Here is a 21,234-nt window from a genome sequence, read left to right as displayed (position 1 = left end):
ATCAAACTCCCTCCCCCCATAGCAATATCGGGAATGTCAAGTCTGGTCTTCCTTGGCTTAGTGGAGGACCACTGGGAAGTCTTAGGTATGTTTATTGCAGGCTTCAGCACCTTAACTGAAGGACAAGAATGTTGAATCTTTGGCTATGTTTACACTAGCACTATTGTCAGTATAACTTATGTAGCTGGGGGGGAGGGGGAGAAGGGAGGAGAGACAACACACCCCTGAGTGACATACACCGACAGAAGCGCTGGTGTGGACAGCGCTATGTTGGCAGGAGACGCTCTCCCGTCAGCATAGAGCAGCTACATCGATATAGCTGTGCCACTGTAAGCTCTCTAGTGTAGACATGGCCTTTAACAAAGACTTTCTTTAGCAAAAGTGTTGAAATCAAGTATTTTTAAAAAGTTTTAAGCAGACCAAAAATTCCTTCCCCTCTCAACTGCTCAACTTTCACAGTCATGGCTCTTGTAATATTTCACTAGTTCTGCCTATTAGTCTTCCAGCTTAGACAGGACCTGAACTTACTACATTTTTAAAAAAATCAAATTTTGTTTGCAACCTTTCAAACCTGCATATATCAATATATTTTTTTAAAGGGACAGTATCTCTTCAAACCCCACCCCTCCAGCTCATCTTTAATAAGCTAAACACAGCTGAGTCCACATATTTAGGTTTCCTTCATCACCAAGTTGGGCTCTTTACTTACCCTTTCTTCAAAACGGGACTTTCCATTTATACTACTTAAGCCAGCAAGAATTTGGGTTTCTCTCTCTCTGCCTACTCATTCATGGAATTATTTCCTCTTTCCCAATTCTCCTCCTCCACAACAATCACAGCAGAAGACAGGCATACAGTGTTGTTGGGCATTAATCTACTAAACAGCTGCTGCTGTACAAGAAGTTGTATTACTTGGACTCTCTTGTAACTGGCAGAGATAGTGTACACTCACAAAGCCCTCACTTTACCAATGAACTCAGGTATCTTCAGTGTTCAGTATTGCTGACCAGGGTAATAGAATATAGTATCCAGATCCATACCTTGGGCCTCCAATTTTAATGCCTGAGGTAGCAACAAAAAGATCCCTAGCTCAGAGATGTGCAAAAAGTGACATTCCCATTTTCACACAAATTTTTTTGCACAGGTAAACTCAATGTTTTTGTTAACACATTTTTAGTCACATTTTCTCTTTAAAAGTAAGTTGGACCATTTGTGTGAAAGAAACCATTTTCATATGAAAAACTGAAATCATGGTAATTAAACGGGGACACATCTTGATAATTTAAAATGAAATCCAGAAGCCTTTATTTCATGTTTTCAGTTGCTTTGCACAGTTCTACCCTAGCTGTTTTGTTGAGCTGATCTTTGCATGAATACTAATCCATCCCATTGTAACACTACAGCCACCTACCTGATTTTACTAACAGTAAGCAAGTGAGAACAACCCACAATATATTGAAAGATCACCACCAACCTTCAATTTTTTAATAAAAAGAAAATTCACTAATTTTCCACTGTTTTATGTTTTTGCAATATTCCCCAGGCCCTTGTTTGGGGTAGAACACCCCCCCAGCAGCCAAGAAGGATACCAACCCTAACCTCCTTCCTTCTTCTCAAAGGGAGTAGGTGGGTGTGGTTCTGTGACCTGCAATGTACAGGAGGTCAGACTAGCTTATCATGACGGTCCCTTCTGACCTTAAAGTCTATGGGTCTAATAGCTTAATTTTAGAAAAGACAGCAAACACAAGTGAAGTTAAAAAGTTAATTATAAACTAAGATGCTCACTTAACATTCCTTATTCTTCGAGTAAGCTATGTACATCAGTAAAAATTAAGTTTACTACAATAAACAAGGTGATTATACACCACACTACTAGCTTGCTGATTTATTATTGGAATTCCGTGTGTTACTCACATGGGTTAATTGAAAGTTAAGTAAAAGTATCAGGGAAAGGAAGAAAATATTGGTAAGTAGAGCAACAGACGTCTAAGAAGTGAGGTGATGTAGAAGAAGAAACTAACCTACCAATGGGTATCTATGTCTCCTAGAAAAGTAACAATATTTCAGCCAAGTTGTTTTTTGAAGGAATAATCTTCCCCTTGAGTTTTGAGGATTTCTCGGATTCCATTTTCATGAAGATGGAAAGTTCTTTACATCAGTTATGCCTACAGAACAAGGCTGAAGTAAAGCCAAGGACATTTTCAAATGCTAATTTGTAACCAGCACTTCAATAACCTTCTCAGAGCAAGTTGTTATGTTAACTGGCAGTATTAAGGAAATTGGGGCAGAGTGGAGAAAGAGTGCAGATGCCACTATTGTACGTTGATGCACAGAAGACACCTCCCTACCCAACAGAAAAGTGAACATATTTTCAACAGTGCCTTTTTCCAGCAGTTGGGCAGGGGAAGAAGCTTGACTTCACACTTAGACAGTGACCCAAGGCAACAGGGTCCCTCATCTTAGTCTAGTTCTCTGGCTATTCAGTCTTTTGTACATTTTTGCAAGCTTTCTGTAGGAGAGGTAGGAGATCAAGGTGCAGGAGAGTGGTTGGGATGGTAGATTACTTTATAGAATCCAGAAGCTTGCTTGGGGCTTCACAGAAGCCTGGCCCCTGCCCTGAAGATCTTTCAATCTAAAAGAGGACCTTATTAATCAAAAGCCCAAAAATCCCTCGTCAGTTGGAGATTGATTTTGAAGGAAGTGGGAAAGATGGCAGAGACCCCCAAGCAGAAAGAGAAAAATATAAGGGAGTGCATGTAGAGGCAAAATAAAGGAAGCAGAGTGAAAACAAGTCAGGAGGAGATACACCATGACCTATTGTAGAAAAGAAAAGAGAAAAAGAGTGAAACCAGATAGGAATGGAAGTTATAACAAAAATTAGAGTTGTAGTAAGCCACATTTTTAAATTCAAGGTAATTGCCACATTGTCAGTCAAAGCGCACTATTATTTAATTCCTTTAAAACTGCTGGGGAAGTGGTGGGTCAGGTATTTTTCACCCCAGCTACCAGGCTTAAGTCCTCAGGCAAGTGAGTGTAAGATAAATGTTTCAAGGTCTACAAATGGTGTTTATTAAAACTATATTAAAATTAAAAATAAAAGGGAATGCTGAACTACTAAAAATAATAATATATGGAGATATATCTATCTCATAGAACTGGAAGGGACCCCGAAAAGTCATCAAGTCCAGCACCCTGATCTCACTAGCAGGACCAAGTACTGATTTTGCCCCAGATCTCTAAGTAGCCCCCTCAAGAATTGAACTCACAACCCTGGGTTTAGCAGGCCAATGCTCAAACCACTGAGCTATCCCTCCCCCCATACTAATTTCATATACAACTTGATTCCCTATTTATAAATGGCCATGGCTGTAAGAGTCAATGAGAAACTGAAATGCGATGCATTCCCCTGGGATACGGTTAGTAACAGCTGAAGGATATAGCTAGAAGAAATCAGACTTTAGCCTGTAAAATAAAGTTTGCCTGCACAGTTGCTGCTGGCATAAATACAGAAGTGTTAGTTACCTATCTCTACTCTTCACAAATGTCCCATACAGGCTATGAAAAAGTAGTTATATAGAATTAATTCCACAAGAGAAAAGATTTTTCTCAAGTTTTCTATCATTGCCAAGAGGATACAGAGGCCCTGGCAGTCAAGTGGCGGTTGGAGGAGAGCAAAGCAAAAGTCTGCCTTAAATACAATTCTTTACTGAAGAATTTTAAGAAGTCCATTCATGACACAACCATGAGTTAACTCATTTATCCCAGATGCCAAAGACGGCAATACACACTCATACCCAGCCAGTAAGTCATTGCCGTTTAAAGACAGATGCATAATTTTTTTCAATCCAATCAACCAACGACAGAATGAGACAAGACAATGTTGTGGAGTTTGCTACAACTTGTTAAAATGTCTGTTAGAAAATAAAAACTGGCACTTCTCTCTCTTTTTCAAAGTGAGATCCTGTGACTTGCTGAGTACAAAAGGTTATCCTATGCTTGCACAGACTTATCTGAGAGCAGCAAATGCAAAGTAATAGCACTTAGTGAACTGCAGAAGTACACTTTGCCAGAGATCAGTTCGTTCATGTAATTATGGATCTATTAACAGAGTCTACATAAAGCCTCATGCACTGCAGCTCAATGGCATTTTGAAGGGAAATGTTGATGCTACTGTAGAACTGTGGTGGTGGGCAAAAGTAGGGTTACCATACGTCCGGATTTTCCCGGACATGTCCGGCTTTTGGGGGCTCAAATTCCCGTCCGGGGGGAAATCCCCAAAAGCTGGGCATGTCCGGGAAAATCAGGAGGGAGGGAGGGCTCGGCCGGGGCCTCTTTGGCCGGGCCGGTGCGGGGCCGGGCCGGGGTCGCGGGGAGCAGGGGGCGCGGTGCCGGGGGCCGGGCCGCCGGGGGGTGCGCCGGGCCGCGGAGCTGGTCCGGGGTCGCGCCGGGCCGCGGAGCCGGGCCGCTGGGGGGTGCGCCGGGCCGGGCCGCGGGGGGGTGCGCCGGGCCGGGCCGCGGGGGGGTGCGCCGGGCCGGGGGGGTGCGCCGAGCCGGGAGCCGCGGGGTGCGCTGAGCCGGGGGGCCGGTCCGGGAGCCGGTCCGGGGTCGCGGGGCCTGGGGGTGCGCCGGGCCGCGGAGCCGCGGGGTGCGCTGAGCCGGGGGGCCGGTCCGGGGCCGCGGGGGTGCGCCGAGCCGCGGGGTGCGCCGAGCCAGGGGGCCGGTCCGGGAGCCGGTCCGGGGTCGCCGGGCTGCGGGGGTGCGCCGAGCCGCGGAGCTGCGGGGGTGCGCCGAGCCGCGGGGGTGCGCTGAGCCTGGGGGCCGGTTCGGGAGCCGGTCCGGGGTTGCGGAGCCGGGGGGTGCGCCGGGCTGCGGGGGTGCGCCGAGCCGCGGAGCCGCGGGGGTGCGCCGAGCCGGGGGGCCGGTTCGGGAGCCGGTCTGGGGTCGCGGGGTGCGCCGGGCCGCCAGGGGCCGGCCGGCAGTGCTGGGCGGGCCGGGTGTGGTCGGCCGGGGCCGGCCGGCACCCCAGGGCCCGAGCCGACCCAGGCTGGAGCCGCGGGGGGGCCAGCCTAGGCCGCACCTCCTCCCCCCCCCCTTTACCTGCTTCAGGCTTCCCGCGAATTAAATGTTCGCGGGAAGCAGGGGAGGGGGCGGAGACTTTGGGGAGGGGGCGGAGTTGGGGCGGGGGCATGGGCGGGGCTGGGGGCGGGGGCGGGGTCCCCTGGAGTGTCCTCCATTTGGAGGCACAAAATATGGTAACCCTAGGCAAAAGGAAAGACTAGCCATGTGCTAATCACTAATGAGGCATCATCTATTTATAGAAGGATAAGTCACACTTCCATTAAAAAAAGTGACTTATTTAATGATGAAGTAGTTACTTTTCACATAGGATAACTTTTCAAATATATATCATTTAACTCCAAGTCTAGGAATTTCCACTATTACTGTTGTAGTTAACTAAAGGCATCTGAGTTTAACAAAACAAAAAACAAGGATTCTCCTATTTTCACTGATTAAATAAAATCTGACATTCGTCTCTTTTTATTATGAAAATTATTGTGATTTCAGAGCCAAGATTCTCTTCTCTTGCAGTGAAGGAGAAATCTCACTGAAACATTCAGATAAAGACTTCTTCAGCAATTAGACATACAAGCAAGGGAAATGGAGCATTACTGACAAAGTACATTGTATTTTGTAAAAATGTTCCACCCACAAACACACCCCTCTGCCCGAACTTTGTCCCAGCATGAAAATCACCCTTTAAAGAGGCAACTGGGAACACACAAGTCTTCCTGACAAGCTAATGGAATTTTTCTTAAATTAATCTATTTCCTCTCGCATTTTGTAACTCTTCCTTAAGTGATGGTGTAAGTGAAATTTAGACTTTCAAGTCTGTCAGAATTTGCTAGGACACTTAACATGCTAGATAACTTTCCTTTAACTTGAGATTGTATTGCTTCTGATTTTATGCAGCTCCTGCCTTTAAGGACTATAAAGGGCACAGGAATATATTTTGCATGCCTATACTGCAAGCATGTACCTAGACATCACTATTTAATGGCTCTGTTGTGTAATAGTACATACAGACAGAGCCTTTGTGAACATCAATATTACTTGTATATTGTGACTCCAGGACTGCTCTGTATTTCCACCATTTTACCAAAAAGCAGTCCTCACAACCACACAAAAACATGCAAAAGGAGGTATCCACATTACATGAAAACTCAAAACATAAAAACTAAAGGAAGCACACTCACTTTAAAAAAAAATCATGTTTTTGTAGAAGTGTACTGGAAATAAAGTCACTAACAGCAGAAATGAGGACACAATTTGCATACCCAGTAGTAGGATTGTGTGGAGATTTCACATAGCATTTCCAAGAAAAGCAACCAACTTTGTTTCTCTTCTTTCAAGGGGACTGAAAAAGCTGCAGCAGCTGGGAGGAAAATGAAGGAGTTCTTACTGGAAATTGAGAAGTGAAGGCTAGGGAAACAATAGCCAAACCAAAAATATCCACAAGGAAAGCCTTGTAGCAAGCCTTGTCATATGTGATTTGTTTATTCTTTTCCATTAGCTCCTGTCCTTAGTTTGCCGCCTTTGCTTATTGATATTTTCAGAGGGTTTGAACTAGAGTGGAAAAAAACAAAAAACCTGTGTTCACAATTTGCACTTTTGTTTAAAACAATAATATACAATGCTAGCAGCAAATGATCATGAGCCTCAGTGTTTCTCCAGCAGCACTCAATTCACCCACTACTTAGGAGTTCCACAACTGCACAAAAGCCTGGCCTACAGATTGTGGAACTTGCTACCCTGGGACATCACAACAGCCCTGAGATGTCAAACACTCATCTTGCACCACCATATTTCTATTCTGCAGAATCCAAGCTTTCATTCTGAAAAAAAAAAAAAGTAAATTTCTAGCCTTCATGATTGCAAAAAAACCAAACAAACAAAAAAACAACTTCCAAAACAAGTATAAATCAATGTAGTGTTTTGTTCCTGAGTCTGCAGACAACCTGAGACAATGGCTTTGAGAGGTGTTAACTCCCCGTACTCATTAATTTCACTAGGCTGTTAACTGAAGCCTAATTATGATATTTTACGTCAGCTATTTCATCACTGATCATTTTATCAGATAGGATGCATAGTAAGTAAAGCCCACAGGTAAACTGAGATTTGCTGCAAGAAAGGAAATTTAGAGGGAAAACAGAGAGGCACACACAGAGACAGAAACAAAACAAATGAACAAAAGGGTAGGACTAGCAGTGGTCCTAATGGAGAGCATATTTTCCCAGTGAGTAATGCTGAATGAGACAAATAAGATCAGCTAAAAAAAAATTAGTAACAAATAAGGTCTTATTCTACTGTTGATCTTTATGCAAAGCTCTCGCTGACATCAGTGGGAGATCTGCTGCAGATTAAGGACATTATGAAGTCTCCAATTTACATCCTGACCCATGTACTACACCTCTACCTCGATATAATGCTATCCTCGGGAGCCAAAAAATCTTACCACGTTATAGGCGAAACCGCGTTATATTGAACTTGCTTTGATCCACCGAAGTGTCAGCCCTGCCCCTCGCCCCCTCAGAGCACTGCTTTACCACGTTATATCCGAATTCATGTTATATCAGGTTGCGTTATATCGGGGTAGAGGTGTATAATCAAATGTGGAAAAAGTGCTCTCCAAAAACGGAGCTAGACTCCTCACAACAGTCTATTCCTTCAAATTCTAGGGAAGAAGGATTAAAAACACCGCTTCTTTTCAAGTGTTTAACTATTCTGTATAAAGTCTAGCATTCTGTAATTTTATTTTGTTGGCAGAGCACTCCAAGTATGGTTGGGGTGAATTTCATTATTTATAGTATTTATTGCAAAGAAAAAGCCATGATCATAAGTTCTATTTTCACTCATGCTTTTCTTTCCTTCTTACTTTTATCACAGTAATGCCCAGGGCGCCAATCAGGCTCCACCTCCCACTCTATATTTCTTAGATTCATAGATTTTAATGTCAGAAGGGACTACTATGATTATCTAGTCTAATCTCTTGTATAATACAGGCTGGAGAACCTCATCAATTAATTCCTATATCAAGCCTATAGCTTCTGTTTGAACTATAGCATCTCCTTTAGAAAGACATCCACTCTTCACTTAAAGACTTCAAACCCCTCCCGGCCTCAGCCCCTTACTCTGGGGACCAACCCCCCACTGTGCCCCGATTGGGCAGGCTCTGTATAAGCTCCTCCAAGTTCGGCTCTGCAGGCAGCAGGTGAGTCCCGGGGGAGTGGGGTGGGGGCGAGGATTGGCACAGAGGGAGGGAGGGAGGGTGAGGCGTGAGTGGGGCCTCGGAGAAAGAAGCAGGGCAGGGGGCAGAGCAAGAGTGTTCGGTTTTCAGCAATCAGAAAGTTGACAACCCTAGTAACAAACAATGGAAAGGAGTGGGAAGAGAGGCGGAGGGAAATGGTAATAAAAACATATATAATTATAAGCCAAATATTAATAAGATACTTGGGTGATTGGCTAAGAAATTCCCTCTTCAAAAATGGCCTCCCACTACTGTGAGCGCCCACCCATTCCTCCTCTGACTGCTCCAGATTTCCGACTCAATTTAAAAGATAGAAGTTACAGAACTTTATTCATTCCCAGTTGAACAAGAGGCAGGGGATGGAACAAAATGCAAGGAAGTATTTCCAAGTAAAGTCATCACAAACACTGAAATTTTCCATTTGAGTCAGAAGTAGATGCTTTGATAAGTTTCAAATGAAAATGAGCCTAAAGGATCCTTGTAAGTTTACCTTATTTAGAGAATCCTGAAAACAAAGGAGATGGAAACTGTGCAATAAGAGCATAAATATCCCAGTATAAACAGGGAGTCTTCAGAAATTATCTTTTTTGTCTTCCAGTAAACAGTAGGACTCTGTTCTCTTTGTACTTCTGACATGTTTTAGTTCAACCACCACACCCAGTTCTGGGAAGGGCACTATGATTGCCATTGACTTGTTTGCAAGGTGAAGTCAGTTTTAATTATCCCATATTCTGTTAACTTTTTCAGATTTCAAACGGGCATGTCCAGAGGCAAGCCACAAACTCAGACACGTATGAAAATGAGAAGGGGAGGGAAAACCAATCCTTTCAGCCATAGAATGGCAAACAAAACACCACCACTGTGTTCCAACGAGGAGTCCAATAAGATCAATAAATAGCATCACAGAACATCAAAAGGCAGTAAGCAAATTTATCACTCATGAAACAAGTCAAACTGGCAGTCCCTGGAGACTGACTCCCTTCTCTAAAGAGTAGGGACAGAACAGGCAGTAGCAAGTGCAAGCTTTCCACATGCTGCCCTGCCACTATGTCCCAATCCTGACCTGGACAGAACACCTAGGATAACAGTAAAAAGAAGAACAGGAGTACTTGTGGCACCTTAGAGACTAACAAATTTATTAGAGCATAAGCTTTCGTGGACTACAGCCCACTTCTTCGGATGCATCCGAAGAAGTGGGCTGTAGTCCACGAAAGCTTATGCTGTAATAAATTTGTTAGTCTCTAAGGTGCCACAAGTACTCCTGTTCTTCTTTTTGCGGATACAGACTAACACGGCTGTTACTCTGAAACCTAGGATAACAGTGCAGTTCTTTCTTCACTGCCATTCAATCATTGGCATTTGTTAAGACTAACAGCAGCATTGTTTCTGACCAACAGGAACAGAACTGAGATCAGAACCATTTTACATAGGCTAAATCAGCTCTCATATGGTAATGCCTTCTGGTCACTAAAATCCTGAGTCTGTTTTTAACTGATGACCTAGATAGGAGAGGCAGCATATCCAGATACAATCCAGAGAAGAACAAATTAAGGTTAAAACTTTTAGAATTCAAGTCACACTGTGTCCTTTACTCTACCCAGATTGGAAATGGAAAGACGCATACTCTGTGTGTGTGTGTGTGTGTGTGTGTGTGTGTGTGTGTGTACATATCCAGTATATACACTCTTTACCCACTGTATACAGTATATAAATATATGCTTGAATAAAAAATTAAGATTATTCTTGAATTAAGTTAGTCACTATGGCTAAAAGCATAAATGCATTTTAGCCAGATAGCATCACTTCATTCATCTGCTAAATTTTAACCCCATGAAGTTATGGCCACTGCCATTGAGTTTTGCTGCTCTTGCTTAGAATTAACCACAGAATTTTTAGCCATTTTATGTCTTTGATTACCAGTACCCTCCATCAGACAGATGTTTTTCTTGGAAGTAGCAATGAGCACTTTAGCAATAGCTTTTATTATAAGAAATGATGTTCCTGTCTCCAATTTCTTTTTTTTAAAAAGAGAGAAGGGATGTTAAACTGGATCAAGTCTTGGGTTTGTAATATGGATAATAAAAATCCATGCCCTGGAGCAGTTCTGAAAGGTGCTTATGAGTAGGTATACACTAGAAACTTTTGCTGTTATAGCAATGTTGCTTTACAGTTTTTGTTTTTAAATTACATTTCTATAGCAGCAAAGATCCTAGTGTAGGTGCAGTTATAATGACCAAAAAATGCTTTTGCTGTTATAGCTTATTTTGCTTGGGAAACTGTAATAAGCAGTCATTTACCAGTAATAAGCTGGTCCTACACTAGGAGGGTTTGCCAGTATAGCTATACCAGCAACTAGACTTGGCCTAACTAACAACTCACTCAAATGCAGTAGTCATGGGAAGAGAAAATGTATAACTTTGTATAATCGTCTACAGAGAAATGAGACAGGCATCTAATTATTTTGGCTTTCTAATGCAATATGGTATACACATAAACTTAGATTTACAACAGTAACACACAACTGTCTCAAACCAACTATATAAACCAATACATAATCTTTTCTGGACAATAACACTGATGCACACCTACAGAAAAATAGAGGACTCCTGAAGTGAGCTTGAAAACTCACTGATTAGATTTTTTTTTTTTTAAATCTTCTGTATACACAAGTGTGTGTGAATTAATAAGACAAGTCCTAAAACTCACGTACTATCAGTGACTGTCCTTGTCCATTTAAGATTCTTCAGTTTCTTAACCCAAGCTGAAAAAGAGAATGGGGGGAGGGGTAAAACTACTTTTAAAAGTGCACTTGCGATCCGAAAAGTGACTGTAAAGGGTGTTGAGGTGGTTCCATGAATATTCTTTTTCGGATTCCTGATCTAGTTATACATTGGGTTGATTTTTATAACCGCCAACTTCGTAAAGTCAGCTTGGGATATGAAAATTAATTGTTGTTTAATCACCTCTGAAATCACCAAAAGTAATTGTTGTTTAATCACCTCTGAAATCACCAAAAGTAATAGAGTAAAAGAAATCTCTATAAAAATAGAGATTTTGTAATTGGCACTTGATTGGTAATTTAGTTAATCATGCATGAGAAGGGATAGAATCTAGCTCACTAAGCTGTAACTACAGTATATTGGCCCTACAAAGCTAAAAAGGAAAAACCTGGGTTTGTCAGCAATAGGGTAATCAGAAGGACTAATATTCAAATAATAGTTAGGGAGAATAACAAATTAGCAAGAGATTGCAGATCAGGCCCAAGGTGGACTGGGTGGAAACGTACATGAAAATTTGCATAGCCGTTAGCCTATACTAGACCTGTATCTAGCCAGTGCCATCCACTCTTGACTTTTACGAGTATTAAAATTTGATAGTTCTCCCCTTAAGATGAGCGAGAGATGGCTGTTTCCAAAGATGAAGAGAGCACAGACTGGCATTTAAACTGCTCTTCTAGCAAATCCTGTACAGATGGACAAGGATGCAGGGACGACTTTCATTACTGTGTTTATGACAAGGGAATTAAAACTAAAAAAACCTCTTGCTGGGAAATGCAGGAACTGGCAGATTTGTACTCTCTATGAAGAGGAAGTAAGCTCTACAAATTCACCATTCAAGGTAAGTGATCCAGAATGGCTTTAAGGTAGCTGCTCAATCCTAAATGACAGCTCACAGATTTTCAGATAATTGTTCTGTGAAGTACCATCCACAGAATGTCCTGCAGGTCAGTGCAGACAAACCAGAAATCGCTTTTGACCTGCCTTGTTCATTGCTGGGTGCCTGGAGTTACAATATACCAATACTGAGCACTATTGAAAAAATGCTGCGAAGACCACAGGGACAAACAAGAGGTCAAAAATGAATATCCAGAAATATATATTCAGAACACTAATCATTGGGAATACTGCTGTACACAGCACTTAGGACCCATCTACATTAAATAATTTATTCCCAACATGACTGAAACATTTTCAATTAAGAGCAGGGTGGATTTGATTTAAATCCAGTCAGGAGACTTGATTTAATCATGGATTTCTACATGAAAGTGCATTCTTGTTCGGTGTTACAACCTTAAAACATATTCTTCACAACTCAAGACATAGATGTAGGTTTCATTTTTAGAAGGTACACACTATACATTTTTAAGTGATTTATTTTGAAAACTTTTCAGATTAGTTTTACAGCTATATCAGAAAATGAAGGATTGTTTGGTTATTTCATTTACCAAAGGTAAACGAAGCAGATATTTATGAAGTCATTGGGAGGTGAACTATCTCCAATTCAACAGGTTAATCATTAATATTTGGATGATTTTCTTGCCATGCTGTATTAGGAGGAGAACATCATCAGACAGACATTTAAATTGTTTTATTTAACTAAAACCACAATGTTATGCAGTCTGGATTTTTGTTCAACAGCAAACATAATATTTTAACAAAACAAGCATATGAACTTTTGAATTTAATTAAACATTCACTTTTTTAAAATCAGGTTTGTTTTTGTTAAAATTGTTTTTAACTAAAATAGTTAAATGAAATATTTTTTAAAAATAACAAAAATTAAATTGACTATGTCAGCCAGGTCAACATGAGAAAACTTTGGCTTCTGCAGCTAACTCAGTCATCTTCACCTTCATTTTCCTGTTTGTTCATAATCTGGAAAAGAAAAACAAGCTTTCCTGCTTTTTCAGGTTCCTAACGATTTCTCAATTTGGAATGAATTAGTCCAAAGGAAGAAAATATTATTTCTACACCAGCAGAAGAAGCTACTGCTGTTAAAAGTGAGATTATCGCTTCAACAGTCTCTGAATCCAAGTGCTTAAGTGACTTCCACCAGTTCACTGATGAGACTTTCTTTAAAACGTCATCAGCAAACATATATTTGTTGAATGGTTCTTATTCCCAAACTGGGTCTCTTTTATGGCCTGCTGCCATGATAGGTTTTCCCTTCTAGTGAGAGAATGGTATGGTAGATCTCAAATCAATGAAGGCTACACTTAGAAACAGGGCGGCTCCAGGCACCAGCAAAGGAAGCAGGTGCTTGGGGCAGCCAATGGAAAGGGGCGGCATGTCCAGGTCTTCGACAGCGGGTCCCTCAGTCCCTCTCGGAGCGAAAGACTCGCCGCTGAATTGCTGCTGAAGAATGAAGTGGCGCAGTAGAGCTGCCGCCGAAGTGCCGCTGATCACGGCTTTATCTTTTTTTTTTTTTCCCCCTGCCTTCGCTTCGCCACTTGGGGCGGCAAAAAAGCTGGAGCCGACCCTGCTTAGAAAGACCTCAAGGCTTCTGGAATATGCTGCTCAAACAGTCTCACTTTTGTTTCTAGGCCCATCCCTCCCTTCTCACATTTATCTCCAGACTTCTTCTCTTTCTCCAGATCTATTCCACCCCCAACAATCTTCTATTCACTGAACTTTTTGAAACTTTGCACTTTTAGAGAGAGGTAAGGGATTGACTCTGTGTATACACAAATTTGCAGAGGGACAATAGGGTTGAGGTCTGTTATTTCTCATCTCTATATATTATTTATTTATTTTTAAACATTTTTGGCTGTTAACAAGTATGTTATCTCTGGAGACACAAATCCACAGTTTGAGAACTGCAAAACTAAGTATCTCTGATGGTATCTTCTAGACTGAGCACTGAGTCCCATTGAGTAGATAGGAAAATTAACCTAAATAGAAGCCCCCCAGAACCCTATAAAATTGGGTCCCTTAACCATGAACTATTGGAATTCATTTACAAAACTTTTCTTAAACATTACATGAATATATTGTCTCATACTATAGAATTAGAACTTATAATCCCTATTCCAGGATGAGATATCTTTGCGCTATAATGTATCTTTAGATAGGTTTTTTCCTCAAAAAGCATTTCATCAAAAAAACCCAATTTAAATTAAAAAAAAAAAATCAGATTTTTTTTTTATTTTTTTTTTAAATCATTGGTTTTTATCAACCTTGATTAAGACAGGACTTAACTGTGTTTTGCATTCTGTCCAGGGCCTTGCTACAACTCCCCTAACATGGTCTTTCAGCCCTGTCTATACTGGACTAGTAACAGTGTTCCCTGAAACAACTGAAAACACTTTTATTGAAGAAACTCTGACCACAATGGCTGATCAAATCATATTTCAGACACTTTTTTAAATAGGTTCTGCATACACTGATTGATTTGCAGTGTACAGGCGAGTCTCATCTTATGCTGGGGTTATGTTCCGCTGTCAGCGCGTAAAGCAAAAATCGCATATAGTCAAAATTACATTGAGTGTAATGGCGGGCGGAATTGCCCGCACTACAGGTACAGTATTTAAATTGTTATTTTTCTATCTTTTGTTTGTTTTTTGTTTTTGCCAACCGCACAAAGCTGAATTCGTGCATGTTAAATGTGCATAAGATGAGACTCGCCTGTATACAGATAAGCCTGATAAGTCGCTAATATTAAAAGTCTTGAACACCACCAAAGAAAAGCACTCAAGCCCCGTCTGTTGGCTACATATGCCACATCCTGCTACGTATTGTGAGTGAAGGCACCTCAAAAAGGAAAACTGACTAGTTTTAAAAACAGAGTTTAAGGTGTGTGTATTAAAGGAACAAAAATACTTTAAAATGAAGTGTCTTGTTGGTGTAACAATGACAAGTGTTCTTAATGTCATGATACTTTCCAGCAGGCGCTCCGGATTGCCAGTTCTGCTGAGCAAGAGTAAGGGCATGCAGAATCCAGTGGCATGCATATGAAGTCAAGCAGTTCAGCCACAGTACATTTAACTAAATTATTTTTGATAGAACTTACCCCACAGCATCCTTAAGGTCTTATGTTCCTCAACAGGTTCTAGATACCCACTCTTAACACTGTCAAGGTGATAGGTTCTTATTTCATTACAAATGATCTGATTATATTTAAAACAAATATTTTCAGTGAGTCTTCTTTATGATCAGAAGCAGCGTTTAGTATCTTTAATGCCACACTGGTTATCTGCAAAATAATTTCTTGCTCATTAAAAACCACCACATGGTAAACCTGGCACCACTGTTAATGGCAGCCAGATTTGCAACAGTTCACTGTTTGACAAAAAGAATCCTGGGAAAGATCGATGGTAGGCTGTTATTTCATGTCTAGCTAGGTTTATTTATTTAGGTGGGGTGGGGAGGGAGATAGGTTTGAGAAGGGAGTGGAGAGGATAAAAAGAAAGTCTAATTTCACAGGCAGGCTTGCTAATCAGAGAGAGAGAGAGAGAAAGAAAATGCAGGACACCAGTTATTGTAATTGACACTGAGGTTAAGAAATTCCTTTCCAACCCTTCACAATTAATGCGTACTAAAAATACAGTTACAAGAACAATTGAAGTGCTATTAAAAAGCCACAGATAGAACAAACGTTAATTTCAGATATACTAAGTGCTCATAGTTAATACACAGCACACGCTAGTCATTTATTTTATTAGCAAAAGCCAATGAACAGTTTTTCCTCTTTGGACAACACTTCTCATCAACTCCAGCAAAGGGAAAGCCAAAGAGCCATCTCATTTTGTCAGGTAATGATGGTCAAAAGCATGAAAATAAATATTAAAAAACGCTGAAAAAAAAAATCAATGACATTTTACATCTTCTCCAACTTTTCTCCAGTGTCAGTATGACGTGCAACAATATCATGGGGGATGAGGGCAATGCATAGCTATTGTATCCTCTGCAGATCCTTAAAAAGCAGGTTTAGGTGCAAGAAAGAGCATTTTCACTACCTCCACCATAACAACAAAATGCTGGAGGTGAATATTTTTCTGCAGCTAAACGAGGTTGAAGCAGCTGCTCTACAGAGTTTTCTCTAGTGTTACTGCACCACTTCCAATACATGTTCCTCTTCGGCTATCAAGCCACACATTATTCCACACTTTGTAACTGACCTACAGCAGAGAGCTGGAGGTGCACAGTCCATGAGTAGAAACAAAACATTTCAGTTATGTGTATATCCTATTTTAGATTAGCACAAGGGTCCTGGGAAGCAAAGAAAAAGCTGTAAACATTTAAATCTTTAATCTTCCACAAGACAGATATACTGTAGCTAAAATCCCAGTGGAAAAAGATGACAGCCCAGCTAATGGACCAAACTGCTATAAACTTAACAATTCAACTATTTCTCCCAGTTTTCACTGATCTGCTCCATCAATTAAATGATCAAGAAACTTCATTCTCCAATTTCTAAAAAGAGGGGAGGACACAAATTGTTGCCTTACTCTCTAGTGTTTTTAAAAGTAGATTAATAGATTCCAAGGCCAGAAGGGAACATTGTGATCATCTGCTTTGACCTCCTTCATAACACAGGTTCTGAATTAATTCCTGTTTGAGCTAGAGCATTTATCTTTTTCACAAACATCCACTCTTGATTTAAAAATTGCCATTGATGGAGAATTCACTACAACTCTTGGGGAAATTGTTCAAATAGTTAATTACCCTCACTGTTAAAAATGATTGTCTTATTTCCAATCTGAATTTGTCTAGCTTCAATTTCCAGTCATTAGATCTTGTTATTTTTTTTTCTGGTAGATTGAAGAACTATTATCAAATATTTGTTCCCCATGTAAGTACTTATAGACAGTGATTAGGGCTCCATGCCTGTCACAGAGGTCGCAGAAGTCACAGATTCTGGGACTTTCTGGAACCTCCATAACTTCTGCAGCGGCCAGAGTGGCTGACCCCAGGGCTGCCCAAGCAGGTGGCCCTGGGGTCAGCCACTCAGGTGGCCGCTGCTGCAGCGGCTCCACAGCCAGCCACACCAGCCGCTGCTCTGGCAGCCCAAGGCAGTTGGCCCCGGGGACCAGCTCCAGGGACCGCCCTATCAAATGTACGTGAGCAAAAAAAATCCTATCACTGTAGTAACGTGGTAGTTCTACTTTTTATTTCACAGCTATCTAGTGTGGGCTTTAAAAATATTTGGAATCATCAGGACTAATCAAGATGTATTTTATTTTCTAAACCCACTTACTATGATCTCTGGAAGCAACACTAACAGAACTACACTGAAGCTTCTCTCCACCTAAAAAGCAGAGCTCAATTGACAGTTACTAAAAAGCACATATTGCATGCACATATTCACATGACAAGAATACAGTACTGCAGACTCTTAGGGTGTGTCTACATTGCAATTAAAAACCTAAAGCTGGCCCATGCCACCTGACTCAGGTTCACAGGGCTTGGGCTAAGGGGCTGTTTAATTAGTATAGATGTTCATCTAGTGAACTAGATGTTCACAATTAGTGTAGATGCTGGAGCCTGAGCTATAGGACCCTGTGGGGGGAGGAGGGTCCCTGAGCATGGGCCCCAGTCCAAGCCCAAAAGTCTACACTGCAATTAAACAGGCCCTTAGCCTGAGTTCCACAAGCCCAATTCAGCTAGTATGGGCCACCCATGGGTGTCTAGGTGCAGCATAGACATACCCTTAGAAATCAAGGGCTATTTTTAACTACTGTATTGAATACATTTTGGCTCATATGGTATTTTATTTTCTTTCCAGAAGGCAGTGTACTGGACAGTGGTGAGGTGCACACTGGGATTAATTTTCATAATAATGGATAGGATAGAAACCTGGAAACTAGAAGTGCTGAAAGTGAAGGTGGGCAACAAAATTAAACATGAGTTTGCACTATCAGACAGCAAAAAAAGAGAGAGGCCAATGCAATTTTTGGATGCACATGAAGAAGCACCACATCACATAGCATAGGTCTGCTGGGACCACACATGGAATACCATGTTCATTTCTGAACACTTCACTACCAGAAAGTGACGGTTTACAAACTGCAGTGAACTCCAAGATGGCACCACAAATAACCAGTGAGATGCAAAGAATTACTTAAAGGTAGACAGTCAACTTGAATTCTAGTCAACTTTTTTAAAAATCTGAAGTAGTTTTGCATATTGCACCTCCCCTAAACCATACCAATTTTTGTGGAACTACATTCTCATTTTCCATTTTTAATGTCTCATTTTCTCCCCATTGCTATGTGAAAGATCCACATGGAAAACCAACTATAAATAGGCAACAGTCAAACTGATTAGAAAAAGTGCTGTCAAAGGAACAATTTGTTACAAAAGATAGTAAATTGCACAAAGAAAACAACTTCTCTAAACTCTTTCACTCATACTAATTAGTAAACAAGTGTCTTATTACAATAGCAGGTTAAAAAAAATATCGTAACAGAGAAAACCCCACTGTGCAAGTCTCCAAATTTTGATGGCTTTGGCACAGTATTTGGAGACTCTAGGTGTTCTCCAAACATCCAAACCATGTAAAAACCAAGGAGGCGGGGGAGAGCTACTTATGGCAGTGTCAAGTCAAAATTAGGTGAGATTAATAAAGTAAATCTAAAACATTCCCTAACAAAAAAATGTCAGATGTTAAATTGTGGGATAACGTACCAAGGGAAAACAGTGGAAGCATCTTAACTAGGAACATCAAACTACACTGGACAGAACAGTAAGTGCCCTGCAGTGCCAGTGGGGATGGAGGAGACCTGTTAGATCAGGGGTGGGCAAACTTTTTGACCCAAGGGTCATATCTGGGTATGGAAATTGTATGACAGGCCATGAATGCTCACGAAATTGGGGGTTGGGGTGTGGGAGGGGGTGAGGGCTCCGGTTGGGGCCAGAAATGAGGAGTTCAGGGTTGCCGGAGAAGGCTCCAGGCTGGGGCAGGAGGTTGGGGTGCGTGGGGGTGCGGCTCCGGCTTGGGGGCGCGGGCTCTGGGTGGGGCTGGGGATGAGGGGTTGGGGGTGCAGGAGGGTGCTCCAGGCTGGGACCAAGGGATTTGGAGGGTGAGAGGGGGATCAGTGCTGGGGCAGGGGCGCAGGAGGGGGTCCAAGGGTGCAGGCTCCGAGCGGCACTTACCTCAAGCAACTCCCGGAAGCTGCAGCATGTCTCCTCTCTGGCACCTACGCGGAGGCGTGGCCAGGCAGTTCTGCGCACTGCCCTGTCTGAAGGCACCACCCCTGCAGCTCCCATTGGCCGCAGTTCCCAACCAACGGGAGCTGCAGAGGCAATGCTTGGCGGGCAGTGCGCAGAGCTCCCTGACTGCCCCTACATGTAGGAGCCAGAGGGGGTACATACCGCATGGAGCCACAGCACGCGCAAAGTGGGGCAAGTCCCTGACCCCGTTCCCCGGCTGGACCACCAGAACAGGGAAAGCCCTGGACCCTGGTCCTCAGCAGGAGCTCGATGGACGAATTAAAATGTCTGAAGGGCCAGATGCGGCCCCCAGGCCGTAATTGGCCCACCCCTGTGTTAGATGATTTAGTCTCGCTAATTTCTGATAACTCAAATTAAAAAAATTGAAGCATGTTAGGGAAGAAAGGGCATTATGTTTATTATGGTAGCACCTATGAACCAACTAAGAATCGGGCCCCATTGTGTTAGGCGCTGTACAGAATAGTAGACAGTCCAAAGAGCTTAGAAACTAAATAAAACTATTGAGACTTCTTTTTAAGATTGAGCATAGCTTCCTTTGTATTTTGCACTGTGTGTGGTAGGTTGCCAACTTTATTATTAACACTGTTTTTTTATTTATTTTTTAAAGATTCTATTACCAGTCAAATCGTGTTTCTTATACAAATTGACTTGACATCCTTTAAAATGGTTATTTTGTGAGGAAGGATTTGAATTTAAATTCCTATTATGGGGACTTCCTATATTCCCCCCTTCTTCCCCTCCTGCTCTATTAATTGATACTGAGATTTAAAATGACAAAGATAACAGGATTTTAAAATGAACTGAGAAAGAAAATCCTGATATCTGTTACTACTTGATGTTTTCAGACAAATCTGATGTCGCTTTAAAGCTCAGAAAGTTTCCATTGGATTACAGAGATAACAGGATTTACATGATCAGCACAATTTTTAAGTTATCCTGTTGCTATCATTAAAAATTTTACTTGTCCTGCAGACAAGTCTAGGTGATTTGCCACCTGTGAGAGATGATAAATCAGTTATCTGATGCCATCAGCAGGTGGATTTATCAAAGCCCCCAATGAGGTATTTCAATCTCTCCCTTCAAAATGCCTTTGAACTGCTAAGTGAAGGGAAGCACAATAGAACAAACAGAATTAGGAACAGTTCAGATTTTTAAGAATGCTGTTCTCTTGCCTTACTTTCCTGACAACACCTACCCGTTTTAACATTAAACCTGGACTACAACACACAGAACTAAGGTCATATTTTGAACCCTCATTTACAAGGTTGCTGTTAAAAGCACATTGTGTTCAAAGATCATTTTTGAAATAGGTGTCCCCATGGTGAGGAAGGGAAAAAGAATCTATCATACCCCTAGTATGAAACTAATGACAGTTTCCTTATAGCATTTCTTTTCTCCATTGCATGTCCTTGCCAGCTGGTCACCGGAGGGCTGCTCTTGAATGCCAAATTGATTTTTATTAAGAAAAAAGTAATTTTAAAGATTTTGAACAACCCCTCTTCGCAAAGAGTTGCGCAGATCGTGTAAATGCATTAAAAAAAAATCAGGTGACTGCATCCAATGCTTAACAATGCCCATGTAATTACAATACAGCTGGAGGTGCTCCAATGAAACACACAAAGATTGCAGATAAGCTATAAGGTTCACAAGAGACAACTAACACTAATCAGAGTCTCTTTAATTAACCTTTTCCTCACAAAAAACAAAACTAAAGTGATTTTAATCTGCTAATGTTTTAAGACAGCCTTGCCCTCACCCCCCCAAAAAACAATGAAGACTGCCCTTGGAAGTCCATGAAGGGTGTATTCTAGAGGAAGAGTAATTTGGAATATCATTAATTACAGATAAGAGTATTAAAGTAACTAAGATATATGGAGAAGGAACAGGAGCTCTTCTACAGTGTTTGAAAGAGATTCCCCTCTGGCCTAATTCAGAGATTCTCAAAATGTCGCTCACTAATGACTGCAGGGCACTTCC

At 41.6% G+C, this 21,234-nt stretch overlaps 1 protein-coding gene across 6 annotated transcripts in view; it reads right to left on the bottom strand.

Moving 5' to 3' along the window:
- RASAL2 (RAS protein activator like 2) overlaps positions 1–21,234 on the bottom strand; it is a 274,328-nt gene that overhangs the window by 230,663 nt on the left and 22,431 nt on the right. For 3 of the 6 annotated variants that reach the window (XM_054037195.1, XM_054037197.1, XM_054037198.1), the window contains exon 2: positions 11,016–11,066. The exons of the other annotated variants lie outside the window; for them this stretch is intronic. In XM_054037195.1, the coding sequence (XP_053893170.1) occupies positions 11,016–11,066 (51 nt within the window). The remainder of the gene's footprint in view (positions 1–11,015; positions 11,067–21,234) is intronic. 6 annotated transcript variants of the gene reach the window in all.

The sequence above is a fragment of the Malaclemys terrapin genome, chromosome 8 (assembly GCF_027887155.1).
Source record: "Malaclemys terrapin pileata isolate rMalTer1 chromosome 8, rMalTer1.hap1, whole genome shotgun sequence".
Taxonomy (NCBI): domain Eukaryota; kingdom Metazoa; phylum Chordata; order Testudines; family Emydidae; genus Malaclemys; species Malaclemys terrapin.
This window is presented reverse-complemented; position numbering and strand designations above follow the sequence as displayed.